The 15604-nt window shown below is 48.6% G+C and overlaps 1 protein-coding gene across 1 annotated transcript in view; it reads left to right on the top strand.

Moving 5' to 3' along the window:
* LOC146813824 (calpain-1 catalytic subunit-like) overlaps positions 1-15604 on the top strand; it is a 400682-nt gene that overhangs the window by 269185 nt on the left and 115893 nt on the right. The window contains exon 13 of the mRNA XM_085610280.1: positions 1702-1764. Within this exon, the coding sequence (XP_085466406.1) occupies positions 1702-1764 (63 nt within the window). The remainder of the gene's footprint in view (positions 1-1701; positions 1765-15604) is intronic.

Raw genomic sequence — 15604 nt, 5'->3', positions numbered from 1 at the left:
ATTGCACAATCAATCATCAGCAGAGTAAATCATTAAAGATTAAAAAAAACTGGACCCAGTCATCAATTTTGAAGTATTTAGTTTATATTAAAAGCGTCAAAGGAAGATTCAAACAAGTTCTCTGTGCGCATATAATAAAAAAACATTGCCATTTTCATTGTCAATAGCTCCAACCAACTCTAACAAAGCGAGACCAATGCTTGTCTTTTTCCTTTTTTTTCTTTGTTCTGATTTTCATCCGTTTGTAACTTTTGTTGGGGTTTATAACCATACATCAAAAAAAAAGGGTCGGCATGTGCTATAGTTGCGGTTGTCAGGTATTATGTCTTAGCTTATTGTCATTTTTAGAATGTGGACCATGTCATGATTATGTCAGTGATTGAATGAGGGCTATGCTATGTCATGATTATGTCAGTAATGGAATGAGGGCCATGTCATGATTATGTCAGTGATGGAATGAGGGCCATGTCATGATTATGTCAGTGATGGAATGAGGGCCATGTCATGATTATGTCAGTGATGGAATGAGGGCCATGTCATGATCTTGTCAGTAATGGAATGAGGGACATGTCATGATTATGTCAGTGATGGAATGAGGGCCATGTCATGATTATGTCAGTGATGGAATGAGGGCCATGTCATGATCTTGTCAGTAATGGAATGAGGGACATGTCATGATTATGTCAGTGATGGAATGAGGGCCATGTCATGATTATGTCAGTAATGGAATGTGGGAATGTCATGATTATGTCAGTAATGGAATGTGGGCCATGTCAGGATTATGTCAGTAATGGAATGTGGGCCATGTCAGGATTATGTCAGTAATGGAATGAGGGATATGTCATGATTATGTCAGTGATGGAATGTGGGCCATGTCAGGATTATGTTAGTAATGGAATGTGGGCCATGTCAGGATTATGTCAGTAATGGAATGAGGGATATGTCATGATTATGTCAGTGATGGAATGTGGGCCATGTCAGGATTATGTTAGTAATGGAATGTGGGCCATGTCATGATTATGTCAGTAATGGAATGAGGGCCATGCCATGATTATGTCAGATGGAATGTGGGCCATGTCATGATTATGTCAGTGATGGAATGTGGGCCATGTCAGGATTATGTTAGTAATGGAATGTGGGCCATGTCATGATTATGTCAGTAATGGAATGAGGGCTATGTCATGATTATGCCAGTAATGGAATGTGGGCAATGTCATGATTATGTCAGTGTTGGAATGTGGGCCATGTCAGGATTATGTTAGTAATGGAATGTGGGCCATGTCATGATTATGTCAGTAATGGAATGTGGGCCATGTCAGGATTATGTTAGTAATGGAATGTGGGCCATGTCAGGATTATGTCAGTAATGGAATGCGGGCCATGTCAGGATTATGTCAGTAATGGAATGTGGGCCATGTCAGGATTATGTTAGTAATGGAATGAGGGATATGTCATGATTATGTCAGTAATGGAATGTGGGCCATGTCAGGATTATGTCAGTAATGGAATGTGGGCCATGTCAGGATTATGTCAGTAATGGAATGAGGGCTATGTCACGTTAGTCGTTTGATCTGGTGACGGCTGGACGTGTTTCTTTTCTCCTCACCAGCAGGCCTGGATACTGGTACAAATAAACTTAACTTATTTTTACTTGTGCGACTCCATCGCTTAATTACAATGACCTTTCTTATTTTCTCACAGAAAGAAATTTCAAAAGATGTGGAGGATTCCGTTCGCAAAATATTTGAACCAATGGCTGGACAGGTGGGTTGCTAGTTCTTACACCTCGAATGCAGTCTGAGCGGGAGGGCACTTTGTTTTTCTTGTTCGAAAACTCATATTATCGATGTGGTTGCTTGGTTGCTTTTCAGTAGAGGCACAGTACCAAAGTTGGGAGGGAGAGATTTCACTGCAAATGATGTCTTCTGAAACAGTCCACAATTAAATCTTTACACCCACGGGAAATACTTTTCTCCTGATATATTTACAGGACTCTCCCATCAGCCATCTGAAAAGTGGACATTTCCAGTTATGTCTCGCAGGGAAACTAGAAAGTATCTTATGCCAGTGCATGTCTGCTGTATCTATGGGATGACCAGCTTATCGCTGTGTGTAGTCAAAGGCCTGGAGATGACGTCCCACCTCTGCAGTCTACGTCACAAAGTACCCATGACGTAGTTTGTCCTGATAGGCACATCTCCTAGACAGAGACGCAGTGTGGGAATGTTGGATGTTGTTTCTAGTGCTTTCGTGGTTATCGGGTATAATGACTCACTGCTGCCATTAATGGCCAGTGGGTATATTGACATAGTGCTCTACCCTTCCTGCTGTCAGGGTACTTCCCCTGTACATCAGGTCCATGTCGCGTGACATTGCATCGTCAGATGCAACTTATATGACATAGCTTAAATGTAAGCATTACTTAGACAAGCATTTGCAATGCAATAGGTCTCGCATTTGGGAGAGTTAGCGCTATTGGCATTGTAAACGAGAATGTTTTTTATCCATGTGTTTTGTTTTGGAGTGTAGTGGATGTATGTATTGAGGAGTAGATTTATGTGGGTTGGAATGGAATAGTTAGTTGTGGAATTGTGTGGGTGATGTTGTGTGGTTCGGAGTGGATTTATGTAGTGGAATCATGTGGCATGGTGAATAGATAGGGGTAAGAGTTGCATAGAATAGATAGGAAGATAGAGAGGGTTAGGTAGTTTGTGCAGGAAGTGGTGAAGTAATGAATGAACTTGAGGCAGAGGAGCAGAAAGAGTGTGTGAGAAAGAGAAAAAGAAAGAAAGAAAGAATGAAAGAAAGAAAGAAAGAAAGAAAGAAAGAAAGAAAGAAAGAAAGAGGAGGGCAGGCCACAGATGCATAAAGAGGGAGGACCTGTGTATGCAAAAGACACCCAAAGAAGAGCAGGAGAGCATCGGTTTGAAGGATAGGAACCTTGAAATGGCATGGGAAAGAAACTGTACTTAGTATGCGTGAGCAGTCTGTATAGAGAGGAGATAGGGAGTGTGAGGGTGGGATGAGAGGAGGCAGTGGAATTGCGAGATGAGAGGGGGTAGGGGCAGTGTGAGGGAGAGATGACAGGGGCAGTGGGTGTTTGGGGGAGAGTTGACAGGGTTGGTGGAAGTGCAAGGGAGAGATGTGTTGGATTGGAATTTTTTGTTGTGGAATTGCGTGGCGTTTTATTATGTGGTGTAGTGTGAAGTTGTGTAGTGGAAATTTGTGGTATGTCAGTGACATACCTTTGAATGTTGCTTTTTAGAATGGCTATTCATCCATGCTCAAAATGGCGACCATGTGTTTGCTACTGCTACTTATTATTGTACTTTCACTTGTAACCAAATTGCTTTATTGATCAGTGAAGGACTTTATAGGGTACTGCTTTGCTCACTTCTTGAACGCATTTCCTCTTACATTTTAAGGGCTGTCTAAAAAGCTGGGCCATGTGCAGTCACCAGACTAGTGTGCCTATTATATAAGCAAGGAGCTCTTACTTATTTTACAAGCAGAAGATGTTCATATGCAGTGGTGTATATAAAGCGCAATATGGTTTCTAATAAAGATATTCCGACAACCACAGAAAGAAGGCTAAAACTTTTTTAAAACAATAATTGTAATTATATATATATATATATATATATATATATATATATATTTTTTTTTTTTTTTATTTCAAAGGCTCTGCATTCGGAAAAGCACTCGACAGCAGATAGGAAGAATTCTTCATTTTATTTGGCATGTTGAAGGGGACTCTAGTCCGTCATTATTCCTGATAGCCAACGCGTTTCAGAGCTATCTGCTCCTTCATCTTGGGCAGTGGAATTGCGGATTTGCACGGCTCTTGATTGTCCCATGATTCAGCTGTCTTTAGTAGTAGCCATTTCAGGTGTACGCACTTAGTAGTTTCTGCACACTTGCAATGTATGCTAGGACATGCAGTTTTCACCTGCCACATTCTTCACCCATAGTGGGTTCCGCAGCGCCATTACATTAAAACAGGATCACAGTGATTAAGTACGCATCCTCTGTGATATTAAAAGCACTCCAGTGTGCTCCGGATTAGAGTTCCCTTCATTAGTTTTGCCGTCTGCTGTGCCGTCTCCAACACGGAAATCCCTGCTGGCGGCCCCTCATTCCTCTTTGCAACAGGTGGTGCTCTTCCCACGACGAAGCTGTCGTGCAATATCTGTTTTATTTCAAAGGCTCTGCATTCGGAAAAGCACTCGACAGCAGATAGGAAGAATTCATCATTTTATTTGGCATTTTGAAGGGGACTCTAGTCCGTCATTATTCCTGATAGCCAACGCGTTTCAGAGCTGTCTGCTTTTAATATCACAGAGGATGCGTACTTAATCACTGTGATCCTGTTTTAATATAATGGCGCTGCGGAACCCACTATGGGTGAAGAATGTGGCAGGTGAAAACTGCATGTCCCAGCATACATTGCAAGTGTGCAAAAACTACTAAGTGCGCACACCTGAAACGGATACTACTAAAGACAGCTGAATCATGGGACAATCAGGAGCCGTGCAAATCCGCAATTCCATTGCCCAAGAGGAAGGAGCAGACAGCTCTGAAACGCGTTGGCTATCAGGAATAATGACGGACTAGAGTCCCCTTCAACATGCCAAATAAGATGAAGAATTCTTCCTATCTGCTGTCGAGTGCTTTTCCGAATGCAGAGCCTTTGAAATAAAAAAAAAAAATATATATATATATATATATATATATCAAAGCTCGGTTGCCAGTCCCACCAATTGAGAAGCACTCGAATGCACACAAAGGTGGCAAGCCTTTAATTTGGGATACAGGTAAGTTCAGTTCGTGGTATCAATCACACAGCCAGCATGCGATTCGCCTTACGCGTTTCAAAAGTCACTGCTTTCTTCCTCAGAGGCCGTCGCTATGATGGATACATGCTCCGGTCTCCATTAATCACTGCCCGATCACGCCCCCAGATGGGCCGGTCCATTCACCGTAGGCATTGTGGATATTGGAGTCCCGAAAATTCTACCTCAAATGGTGCATTAATTTCTGTGAACATTTCAAGCCCATAGATGGGCCACCGCAAACTGCGCTTTCCTTCGATTCCATGTGTGCATACCATTCAGCGGCGTTACATTGAAGTCTGCATGGCATTGTTGTTCCTAGAGTGCTCCCCGAACCTGAGGGCAACCTGTGAGCTTGAATTTACAACGCGGCATGCCTTGCCGCGGGGGAAGCACCACCGCTGAAATCTGAGCGGGCCGACGAGTTGGGAAATCGCCCAGCGCATTGCGGGAGGAACGATGCCGAAATTATGACTCTTCAGTTCAGGGGGCCCATCCAGGGCAGGCATTAGGGACCTTCTGAACCTGGCACCCATTCAGGGTGAATTAGCGACTCACTACAAATACCACAATCCTGTGGGAACTTGCAACCTATCAGCAGGCGGCATATTTGCATTTAAGTGGGACGCGCATTGCCGAGTGAAAGAAGAGAACGGCCTTTGAAAAAGCGCAAGCGAAACGCGTCAGGCCGCGACGTCTGAACTATTGAAGTCTGCATGGCATTGTTGTTCCTAGAGTGCTCCCCGAACCTGAGGGCAACCTGTGAGCTTGAATTTACAACGCGGCATGCCTTGCCGCGGGGGAAGCACCACCGCTGAAATCTGAGCGGGCCGACGAGTTGGGAAATCGCCCAGCGCATTGCGGGAGGAACGATGCCGAAATTATGACTCTTCAGTTCAGGGGGCCCATCCAGGGCAGGCATTAGGGACCTTCTGAACCTGGCACCCATTCAGGGTGAATTAGCGACTCACTACAAATACCACAATCCTGTGGGAACTTGCAACCTATCAGCAGGCGGCATATTTGCATTTAAGTGGGACGCGCATTGCCGAGTGAAAGAAGAGAACGGCCTTTGAAAAAGCGCAAGCGAAACGCGTCAGGCCGCAACGTCTGAACTATTGAAGTCTGCATGGCATTGTTGTTCCTAGAGTGCTCCCCGAACCTGAGGGCAACCTGTGAGCTTGAATTTACAACGCGGCATGCCTTGCCGCGGGGGAAGCACCACCGCTGAAATCTGAGCGGGCCGACGAGTTGGGAAATCGCCCAGCGCATTGCGGGAGGAACGATGCCGAAATTATGACTCTTCAGTTCAGGGGGCCCATCCAGGGCAGGCATTAGGGACCTTCTGAACCTGGCACCCATTCAGGGTGAATTAGCGACTCACTACAAATACCACAATCCTGTGGGAACTTGCAACCTATCAGCAGGCGGCATATTTGCATTTAAGTGGGACGCGCATTGCCGAGTGAAAGAAGAGAACGGCCTTTGAAAAAGCGCAAGCGAAACGCGTCAGGCCGCGACGTCTGAACTATTGAAGTCTGCATGGCATTGTTGTTCCTAGAGTGCTCCCCGAACCTGAGGGCAACCTGTGAGCTTGAATTTACAACGCGGCATGCCTTGCCGCGGGGGAAGCACCACCGCTGAAATCTGAGCGGGCCGACGAGTTGGGAAATCGGCCAGCGCATTGCGGGAGGAACGATGCCGAAATTATGACTCTTCAGTTCAGGGGGCCCATCCAGGGCAGGCATTAGGGACCTTCTGAACCTGGCACCCATTCAGGGTGAATTAGCGACTCACTACAAATACCACAATCCTGTGGGAACTTGCAACCTATCAGCAGGCGGCATATTTGCATTTAAGTGGGACGCGCATTGCCGAGTGAAAGAAGAGAACGGCCTTTGAAAAAGCGCAAGCGAAACGCGTCAGGCCGCGACGTCTGAACTATTGAAGTCTGCATGGCATTGTTGTTCCTAGAGTGCTCCCCGAACCTGAGGGCAACCTGTGAGCTTGAATTTACAACGCGGCATGCCTTGCCGCGGGGGAAGCACCACCGCTGAAATCTGAGCGGGCCGACGAGTTGGGAAATCGCCCAGCGCATTGCGGGAGGAACGATGCCGAAATTATGACTCTTCAGTTCAGGGGGCCCATCCAGGGCAGGCATTAGGGACCTTCTGAACCTGGCACCCATTCAGGGTGAATTAGCGACTCACTACAAATACCACAATCCTGTGGGAACTTGCAACCTATCAGCAGGCGGCATATTTGCATTTAAGTGGGACGCGCATTGCCGAGTGAAAGAAGAGAACGGCCTTTGAAAAAGCGCAAGCGAAACGCGTCAGGCCGCGACGTCTGAACTATTGAAGTCTGCATGGCATTGTTGTTCCTAGAGTGCTCCCCGAACCTGAGGGCAACCTGTGAGCTTGAATTTACAACGCGGCATGCCTTGCCGCGGGGGAAGCACCACCGCTGAAATCTGAGCGGGCCGACGAGTTGGGAAATCGCCCAGCGCATTGCGGGAGGAACGATGCCGAAATTATGACTCTTCAGTTCAGGGGGCCCATCCAGGGCAGGCATTAGGGACCTTCTGAACCTGGCACCCATTCAGGGTGAATTAGCGACTCACTACAAATACCACAATCCTGTGGGAACTTGCAACCTATCAGCAGGCGGCATATTTGCATTTAAGTGGGACGCGCATTGCCGAGTGAAAGAAGAGAACGGCCTTTGAAAAAGCGCAAGCGAAACGCGTCAGGCCGCGACGTCTGAACTATTGAAGTCTGCATGGCATTGTTGTTCCTAGAGTGCTCCCCGAACCTGAGGGCAACCTGTGAGCTTGAATTTACAACGCGGCATGCCTTGCCGCGGGGGAAGCACCACCGCTGAAATCTGAGCGGGCCGACGAGTTGGGAAATCGCCCAGCGCATTGCGGGAGGAACGATGCCGAAATTATGACTCTTCAGTTCAGGGGGCCCATCCAGGGCAGGCATTAGGGACCTTCTGAACCTGGCACCCATTCAGGGTGAATTAGCGACTCACTACAAATACCACAATCCTGTGGGAACTTGCAACCTATCAGCAGGCGGCATATTTGCATTTAAGTGGGACGCGCATTGCCGAGTGAAAGAAGAGAACGGCCTTTGAAAAAGCGCAAGCGAAACGCGTCAGGCCGCGACGTCTGAACTATTGAAGTCTGCATGGCATTGTTGTTCCTAGAGTGCTCCCCGAACCTGAGGGCAACCTGTGAGCTTGAATTTACAACGCGGCATGCCTTGCCGCGGGGGAAGCACCACCGCTGAAATCTGAGCGGGCCGACGAGTTGGGAAATCGCCCAGCGCATTGCGGGAGGAACGATGCCGAAATTATGACTCTTCAGTTCAGGGGGCCCATCCAGGGCAGGCATTAGGGACCTTCTGAACCTGGCACCCATTCAGGGTGAATTAGCGACTCACTACAAATACCACAATCCTGTGGGAACTTGCAACCTATCAGCAGGCGGCATATTTGCATTTAAGTGGGACGCGCATTGCCGAGTGAAAGAAGAGAACGGCCTTTGAAAAAGCGCAAGCGAAACGCGTCAGGCCGCGACGTCTGAACTATTGAAGTCTGCATGGCATTGTTGTTCCTAGAGTGCTCCCCGAACCTGAGGGCAACCTGTGAGCTTGAATTTACAACGCGGCATGCCTTGCCGCGGGGGAAGCACCACCGCTGAAATCTGAGCGGGCCGACGAGTTGGGAAATCGCCCAGCGCATTGCGGGAGGAACGATGCCGAAATTATGACTCTTCAGTTCAGGGGGCCCATCCAGGGCAGGCATTAGGGACCTTCTGAACCTGGCACCCATTCAGGGTGAATTAGCGACTCACTACAAATACCACAATCCTGTGGGAACTTGCAACCTATCAGCAGGCGGCATATTTGCATTTAAGTGGGACGCGCATTGCCGAGTGAAAGAAGAGAACGGCCTTTGAAAAAGCGCAAGCGAAACGCGTCAGGCCGCGACGTCTGAACTATTGAAGTCTGCATGGCATTGTTGTTCCTAGAGTGCTCCCCGAACCTGAGGGCAACCTGTGAGCTTGAATTTACAACGCGGCATGCCTTGCCGCGGGGGAAGCACCACCGCTGAAATCTGAGCGGGCCGACGAGTTGGGAAATCGCCCAGCGCATTGCGGGAGGAACGATGCCGAAATTATGACTCTTCAGTTCAGGGGGCCCATCCAGGGCAGGCATTAGGGACCTTCTGAACCTGGCACCCATTCAGGGTGAATTAGCGACTCACTACAAATACCACAATCCTGTGGGAACTTGCAACCTATCAGCAGGCGGCATATTTGCATTTAAGTGGGACGCGCATTGCCGAGTGAAAGAAGAGAACGGCCTTTGAAAAAGCGCAAGCGAAACGCGTCAGGCCGCGACGTCTGAACTATTGAAGTCTGCATGGCATTGTTGTTCCTAGAGTGCTCCCCGAACCTGAGGGCAACCTGTGAGCTTGAATTTACAACGCGGCATGCCTTGCCGCGGGGGAAGCACCACCGCTGAAATCTGAGCGGGCCGACGAGTTGGGAAATCGCCCAGCGCATTGCGGGAGGAACGATGCCGAAATTATGACTCTTCAGTTCAGGGGGCCCATCCAGGGCAGGCATTAGGGACCTTCTGAACCTGGCACCCATTCAGGGTGAATTAGCGACTCACTACAAATACCACAATCCTGTGGGAACTTGCAACCTATCAGCAGGCGGCATATTTGCATTTAAGTGGGACGCGCATTGCCGAGTGAAAGAAGAGAACGGCCTTTGAAAAAGCGCAAGCGAAACGCGTCAGGCCGCGACGTCTGAACTATTGAAGTCTGCATGGCATTGTTGTTCCTAGAGTGCTCCCCGAACCTGAGGGCAACCTGTGAGCTTGAATTTACAACGCGGCATGCCTTGCCGCGGGGGAAGCACCACCGCTGAAATCTGAGCGGGCCGACGAGTTGGGAAATCGCCCAGCGCATTGCGGGAGGAACGATGCCGAAATTATGACTCTTCAGTTCAGGGGGCCCATCCAGGGCAGGCATTAGGGACCTTCTGAACCTGGCACCCATTCAGGGTGAATTAGCGACTCACTACAAATACCACAATCCTGTGGGAACTTGCAACCTATCAGCAGGCGGCATATTTGCATTTAAGTGGGACGCGCATTGCCGAGTGAAAGAAGAGAACGGCCTTTGAAAAAGCGCAAGCGAAACGCGTCAGGCCGCGACGTCTGAACTATTGAAGTCTGCATGGCATTGTTGTTCCTAGAGTGCTCCCCGAACCTGAGGGCAACCTGTGAGCTTGAATTTACAACGCGGCATGCCTTGCCGCGGGGGAAGCACCACCGCTGAAATCTGAGCGGGCCGACGAGTTGGGAAATCGCCCAGCGCATTGCGGGAGGAACGATGCCGAAATTATGACTCTTCAGTTCAGGGGGCCCATCCAGGGCAGGCATTAGGGACCTTCTGAACCTGGCACCCATTCAGGGTGAATTAGCGACTCACTACAAATACCACAATCCTGTGGGAACTTGCAACCTATCAGCAGGCGGCATATTTGCATTTAAGTGGGACGCGCATTGCCGAGTGAAAGAAGAGAACGGCCTTTGAAAAAGCGCAAGCGAAACGCGTCAGGCCGCGACGTCTGAACTATTGAAGTCTGCATGGCATTGTTGTTCCTAGAGTGCTCCCCGAACCTGAGGGCAACCTGTGAGCTTGAATTTACAACGCGGCATGCCTTGCCGCGGGGGAAGCACCACCGCTGAAATCTGAGCGGGCCGACGAGTTGGGAAATCGCCCAGCGCATTGCGGGAGGAACGATGCCGAAATTATGACTCTTCAGTTCAGGGGGCCCATCCAGGGCAGGCATTAGGGACCTTCTGAACCTGGCACCCATTCAGGGTGAATTAGCGACTCACTACAAATACCACAATCCTGTGGGAACTTGCAACCTATCAGCAGGCGGCATATTTGCATTTAAGTGGGACGCGCATTGCCGAGTGAAAGAAGAGAACGGCCTTTGAAAAAGCGCAAGCGAAACGCGTCAGGCCGCGACGTCTGAACTATTGAAGTCTGCATGGCATTGTTGTTCCTAGAGTGCTCCCCGAACCTGAGGGCAACCTGTGAGCTTGAATATATATATATATATATATATATATATATATATTACCTACTGGCGGTCGCCAGTAGGTAGTTATAGTTAGGACCTATTATCCATAGGAAAATCGTAACATTCTATTCCCAATAACTTTGGTGCCGGTTGACGAATCTTCGCAAAATTTTCAAAACTAATGGCCCGTTCCGGTCAGCTCCTATCCTGGAAGTTTGGGGTGATTCGTCAAGCTGGGGCCGAGAAAGGGTGACCCAAAACGCGTTTTTCCCATGTTATTTCCTCTAGGAAATTTTAGACACGGCTACAGCCCAAACTGCTGAACGGAATTACACAACATTTTGCAAAACGGTAGCTCCTGGTTCAGAAAGCGCCCTTTTTTTTAAATGGTGTAAATCCGTTCAGTAGTTCCAGAGAAATTTAAAAAATAGTGGTAAAAAAATCAATTTCCCATGGGAAACTTTAGACACAGTTATAGCAAAAACTGCTGAACGGAATGACACCAAATTTGGCAAAAAGGTACTGCTTGGCTCAGAAATCGACCTTTGCAAAAATGGTGTAAATCCGTTCAGTAGCTTTTGAGAAATTAAGAAATAAAGATAGTGATATCTAGAGGCACGGAGGATCCGGGCACCCTCCCGATCACGAGCTTCATGCTAATTGGCTGTCAACACTTCAAACCAGGAAGTGTTGGCAGCCATCTTGTGCTTCGGTAGAACCGAGGCACAAGAAAAGCGAAAAACAAACACGCAAAACACAAAAAGGGGTCAGGGTAGAAACACCCTGACCCACTAGGCCTGCTCAGGGGTCCCACAAGGACCCCCAGGCCCCAAAAAAGCATTTTTTTTTTTAAACGCGGGATGCACTTAGGATCCGCGGATCTGGCCGCGAAAATAAAAAAAAAACGAAGCGTGGGCCTCCCGCGCTTTGTTTTTAATAAGCCCACTGGTGGGCCAAGTCCTGGGGGCAATGTTTACACTATAATGGGGGGCCCAAAGGGGCCCCCCCAGGGCTTCAATAGTAAATGGGTGGGGGGCTCAAAGACCCCCCCAGCCCCAGGGACTGCCACCCCTGGGGCTTTTATAAAATATTGGTGGGGGGGCACATGGTCCCCCGCAGCCCCAGGGACCACCACCCCCGGGGCTTGTTTTAAAAAAAATTAACTACCTGTGTGGGGGGGGGGCTCTAATTATTAAGATTTGGGGGTCCGTTACGGGCTTTGCACATGTTGGGACGGTGGCCGCGTGGCCCCGTTTCTGGAGCCCTGTGATGGCCCTGGGGACCGCCACCCACCAGGGCCGGCTCCTGCAGTGTGTCGGGGTGCCCACCCCCGGGACACTGCTGTTTGCTATGGCAGGACGGGAACCTCGCGGCTCCCACCCTGCCATAGCAAACTGCTTTGGTTTTTGGAAGAGAGAGCAGGTGCAGGAAACCTGCTCTCTGTTCCAAAAACCAAAGTCGATTGCTTTTCCACACTGGGAGCTGCATCTTAGCAGCTCCCTGTGTGGAAAAGCAATGCCGGCTCCTGCATGACGCGGGGAGCCAGCGGGACCATGGGGGGATTGGGGACCCCCCCACGGTCCTCAACGGATAGGGCCAGCCCCGGGGGATGGGGTCCACAGGGCCATAAGTGGCCCGGGAGGGGGGCCGCGCGGTCCCCCTCCTCAATAATTAAAAATAATTAATTAAAGAAAAAAAAACAAAGGCTGGCCCCGGGGACAGAAACACACAGTCACTGGATGATGTCATCAGTGATGTCGTCAGTGATGGCCTTTGAGAGGTCATCAGCAATGTCATCAGTGATGTCACTGACCATGTCATGAGTGATGTAATATGTGACGTCATCAGCAGTGCATTGCGGGGGCGCGAGTTATAGTTAGCTGAACTAACTATAACGGGGGGTTTTCTATGGTTTTGTACGAGTGAAATGTCCAACTAACTATAACTTTCCCTAAAACCTATGGTTTTTTCAGTGAATATATATATATATATATATCACCTTGTTAACAGGGCAGCATAAGAGAAACCAATGTAAGGAACGGTAAAAAAATAATAATATAAATGTGCAAAAGCCAGTTTTTTCACTTAGAAATAGAAATTGAATACAGCTAACACATTACGAAACCACTTCAAAGGTATTTGAGCTAGTCGGACTACTGCTAAATGATTAATAAAGCAAGAAGAGGCAGAATCAGCATGTTTAAATAAAAATGGAGGATTTGACCAAGTTCTGATTAGAGCTCTCACATGTCCTGGGTTCATGGATGAGTAGATCATCCAGGTCACATTTTATCTTGGCATCCTGGAACTATTGCTGCTATTTATCACATTGCAAAATCAGGACTGCAAGTCCCATAAAGCATACTAAAAACATGGATGGATGAAGTGCTGAAGCATGGACCTCAAAAACATGAAAGCTCTGTCTTAATCAAGTGCCAGATTATGGCACTTCCGGACACGGAAAACAGTTACAAATGGCTGTTATTTTTCCATAAGAAGAGTGTGACATTTGTTATCTGTAAGGAATATCATCATTGTGTGGTGCCCATAAATAGGTTTCAGTTTTGAAAAATGTTCCCATGAATAATTTTTGATTGACATAAACATGCAGCGGACGTTATTCATGTAGCCTATATTGGTTAGAACTCTTTGAACATCTGTGAGAAAGTGCCCTCTTTCTCCATGGTTGCCCCCACTTTTTGCTAAACTGCTGATGTGCTTTGACTGAGTGTGCCCTGGGCTCCTGCTAATCAGGTACCCAGGGCCTGTGTTCTTTCCCTAAAACTGCATTGAAGCCTAAACCCAGTTGGCATATCTGGCCACAGGTCAGCCCCTGGTAAATGGTACCACAGGTACCCTGGGCACTGTGACCAGAAAAAGGCCTCTAGGGGCTGCGGTACTGATTGTGCCAGCCTTAGAGACATTGTACCTTTTCACTCACACACTACCTTTGCAGGCTGCATGTCTTGGTGCAGAACAAAGTGAAGAGTCGACATGGCATGCCTACAAACGCACTGCCCTGGCATAGATCAGCCACCCCTAAAGCTGGGTGCACTATACCAGTGGTGAGGGTACAGATGCAAGAGCCCTGTACCCCTACAGTGTCTAAGTCCATTCTTATACATTGGTAGTGCAGTGCTGCCATTAAGAGTATATGGTGCTGGGAGTTTGTCATTACGAACACCACAGCACCATAATGGCTACACTGAAAACTGGGAAGTTTGGTATCAAACTTCTCAGCACATTAAACGCACACTGATGCCAGTGTGGGATTTAATGAAAAATGCACAAAGAGGGCATCTTGGAGATGCCCCTTGAAAAACGACCTACCACTAGTGTCCAGAGTGAGTGGCTGCCACCACCAGATATGTTTCTGGACCCCTGGGTCGAGAGCCTGATGCTCTTGGGGGTCTGAAACAATGCACATCCTGGGTCAAGGTGCCAAGCCTCTTCCCCCAGGATGGGTAGGGTCCACGAAGGGGAAGCTTCAAAGGCCTGCTGCCTTTGTGAGCTTCCCCAGGCCACTTGCTGCTTCCAGCAAACTGGTCCCCACTGGTTCCGACCCCCACTTTGGGCGGGAGAACCGGCGGAAAAACCAAGTGAGGAAGGGAGGTGTGCCCACCTCTGCCAACTCCACCCTTCGGGTGGGGGAGGCGAGGTGAAGTACAACTCTCAGTTCAGCCATCTTGCAGATGGGGGGACCCAGCCAACCAGAGTGAGGCATATGCCCCCCTCCCACTGGAGGGAGGCATACTAGGGGGTGGACTCCCCCCAAGGAAAGGACCCATTGGTTCCTACCTTGACCCTAAACACTAACACGCCTAAATCTAGTAATTAGGGGGCACCCCGAACCTTAGCTCCTCAGATCCAGACAAGACAAGAAGAAAAGAACAAGAAGGACTGAACAGCCGTACCAAAGCTAACAAGAGGAAGACACCCACTGACTTGGCCCCAGCCCTACCAGCCTGTCTCCACCTCGAACCTGCTCCAGCGAAATCCAGGTGTGTCCTGCAGCCCGCAACCTCAAAAACCCCGGAGGACCTGCCTGCCTTCACTCCCAAAGACTAAGGGGCATATTCACAAGGACTTATCTCCAATTTATCTCCACCTTAACCCAACAAAAGTGGAGATAAATTTAACACCCCATTCACAAGCAGGTGCAAACCACAAACATCGCCAGTATTCCCGCGATAACTGCCCCAACATCTAACACCACAGCAGACACCACAAACTAACTCTGAGATGTAAAGTAGGCGTACCCGTGCAAAAACACATGAAAAAACAACAAGACCACTTTCCCAACAAACTGCCAGAACTGCAAAGCGAACCAAAAACTGGCGATAAGCCGCGGTGCCCGCAGGTATTTAACACCTGCCTCAAGCAGGTGTAAAGATGGACACCTACCTGCAGTAGGCATCAGAGCCCCGCACACAGCCATACCCGAAGAACAAACAACGCCGTGGAGCTACTCATCATGCAGCTCGGAGCAGACCTCCTTCCTGCAAGATCGCCTGGATGTCCTGTCTTCCCTGGGTAGCTTTTCTGTAAATCTGGCCAGTTAGTCCCATGGGGACCTATCATATTGTCCCAGTAATTCGGTAACGCTAGACACCTTCATAAATAAAGCAAATGTGCCGTACATTTTCCTTCCCCA

The sequence above is a fragment of the Triturus cristatus genome, chromosome 6 (assembly GCF_964204655.1).
Source record: "Triturus cristatus chromosome 6, aTriCri1.1, whole genome shotgun sequence".
Taxonomy (NCBI): domain Eukaryota; kingdom Metazoa; phylum Chordata; class Amphibia; order Caudata; family Salamandridae; genus Triturus; species Triturus cristatus.
This window is presented reverse-complemented; position numbering and strand designations above follow the sequence as displayed.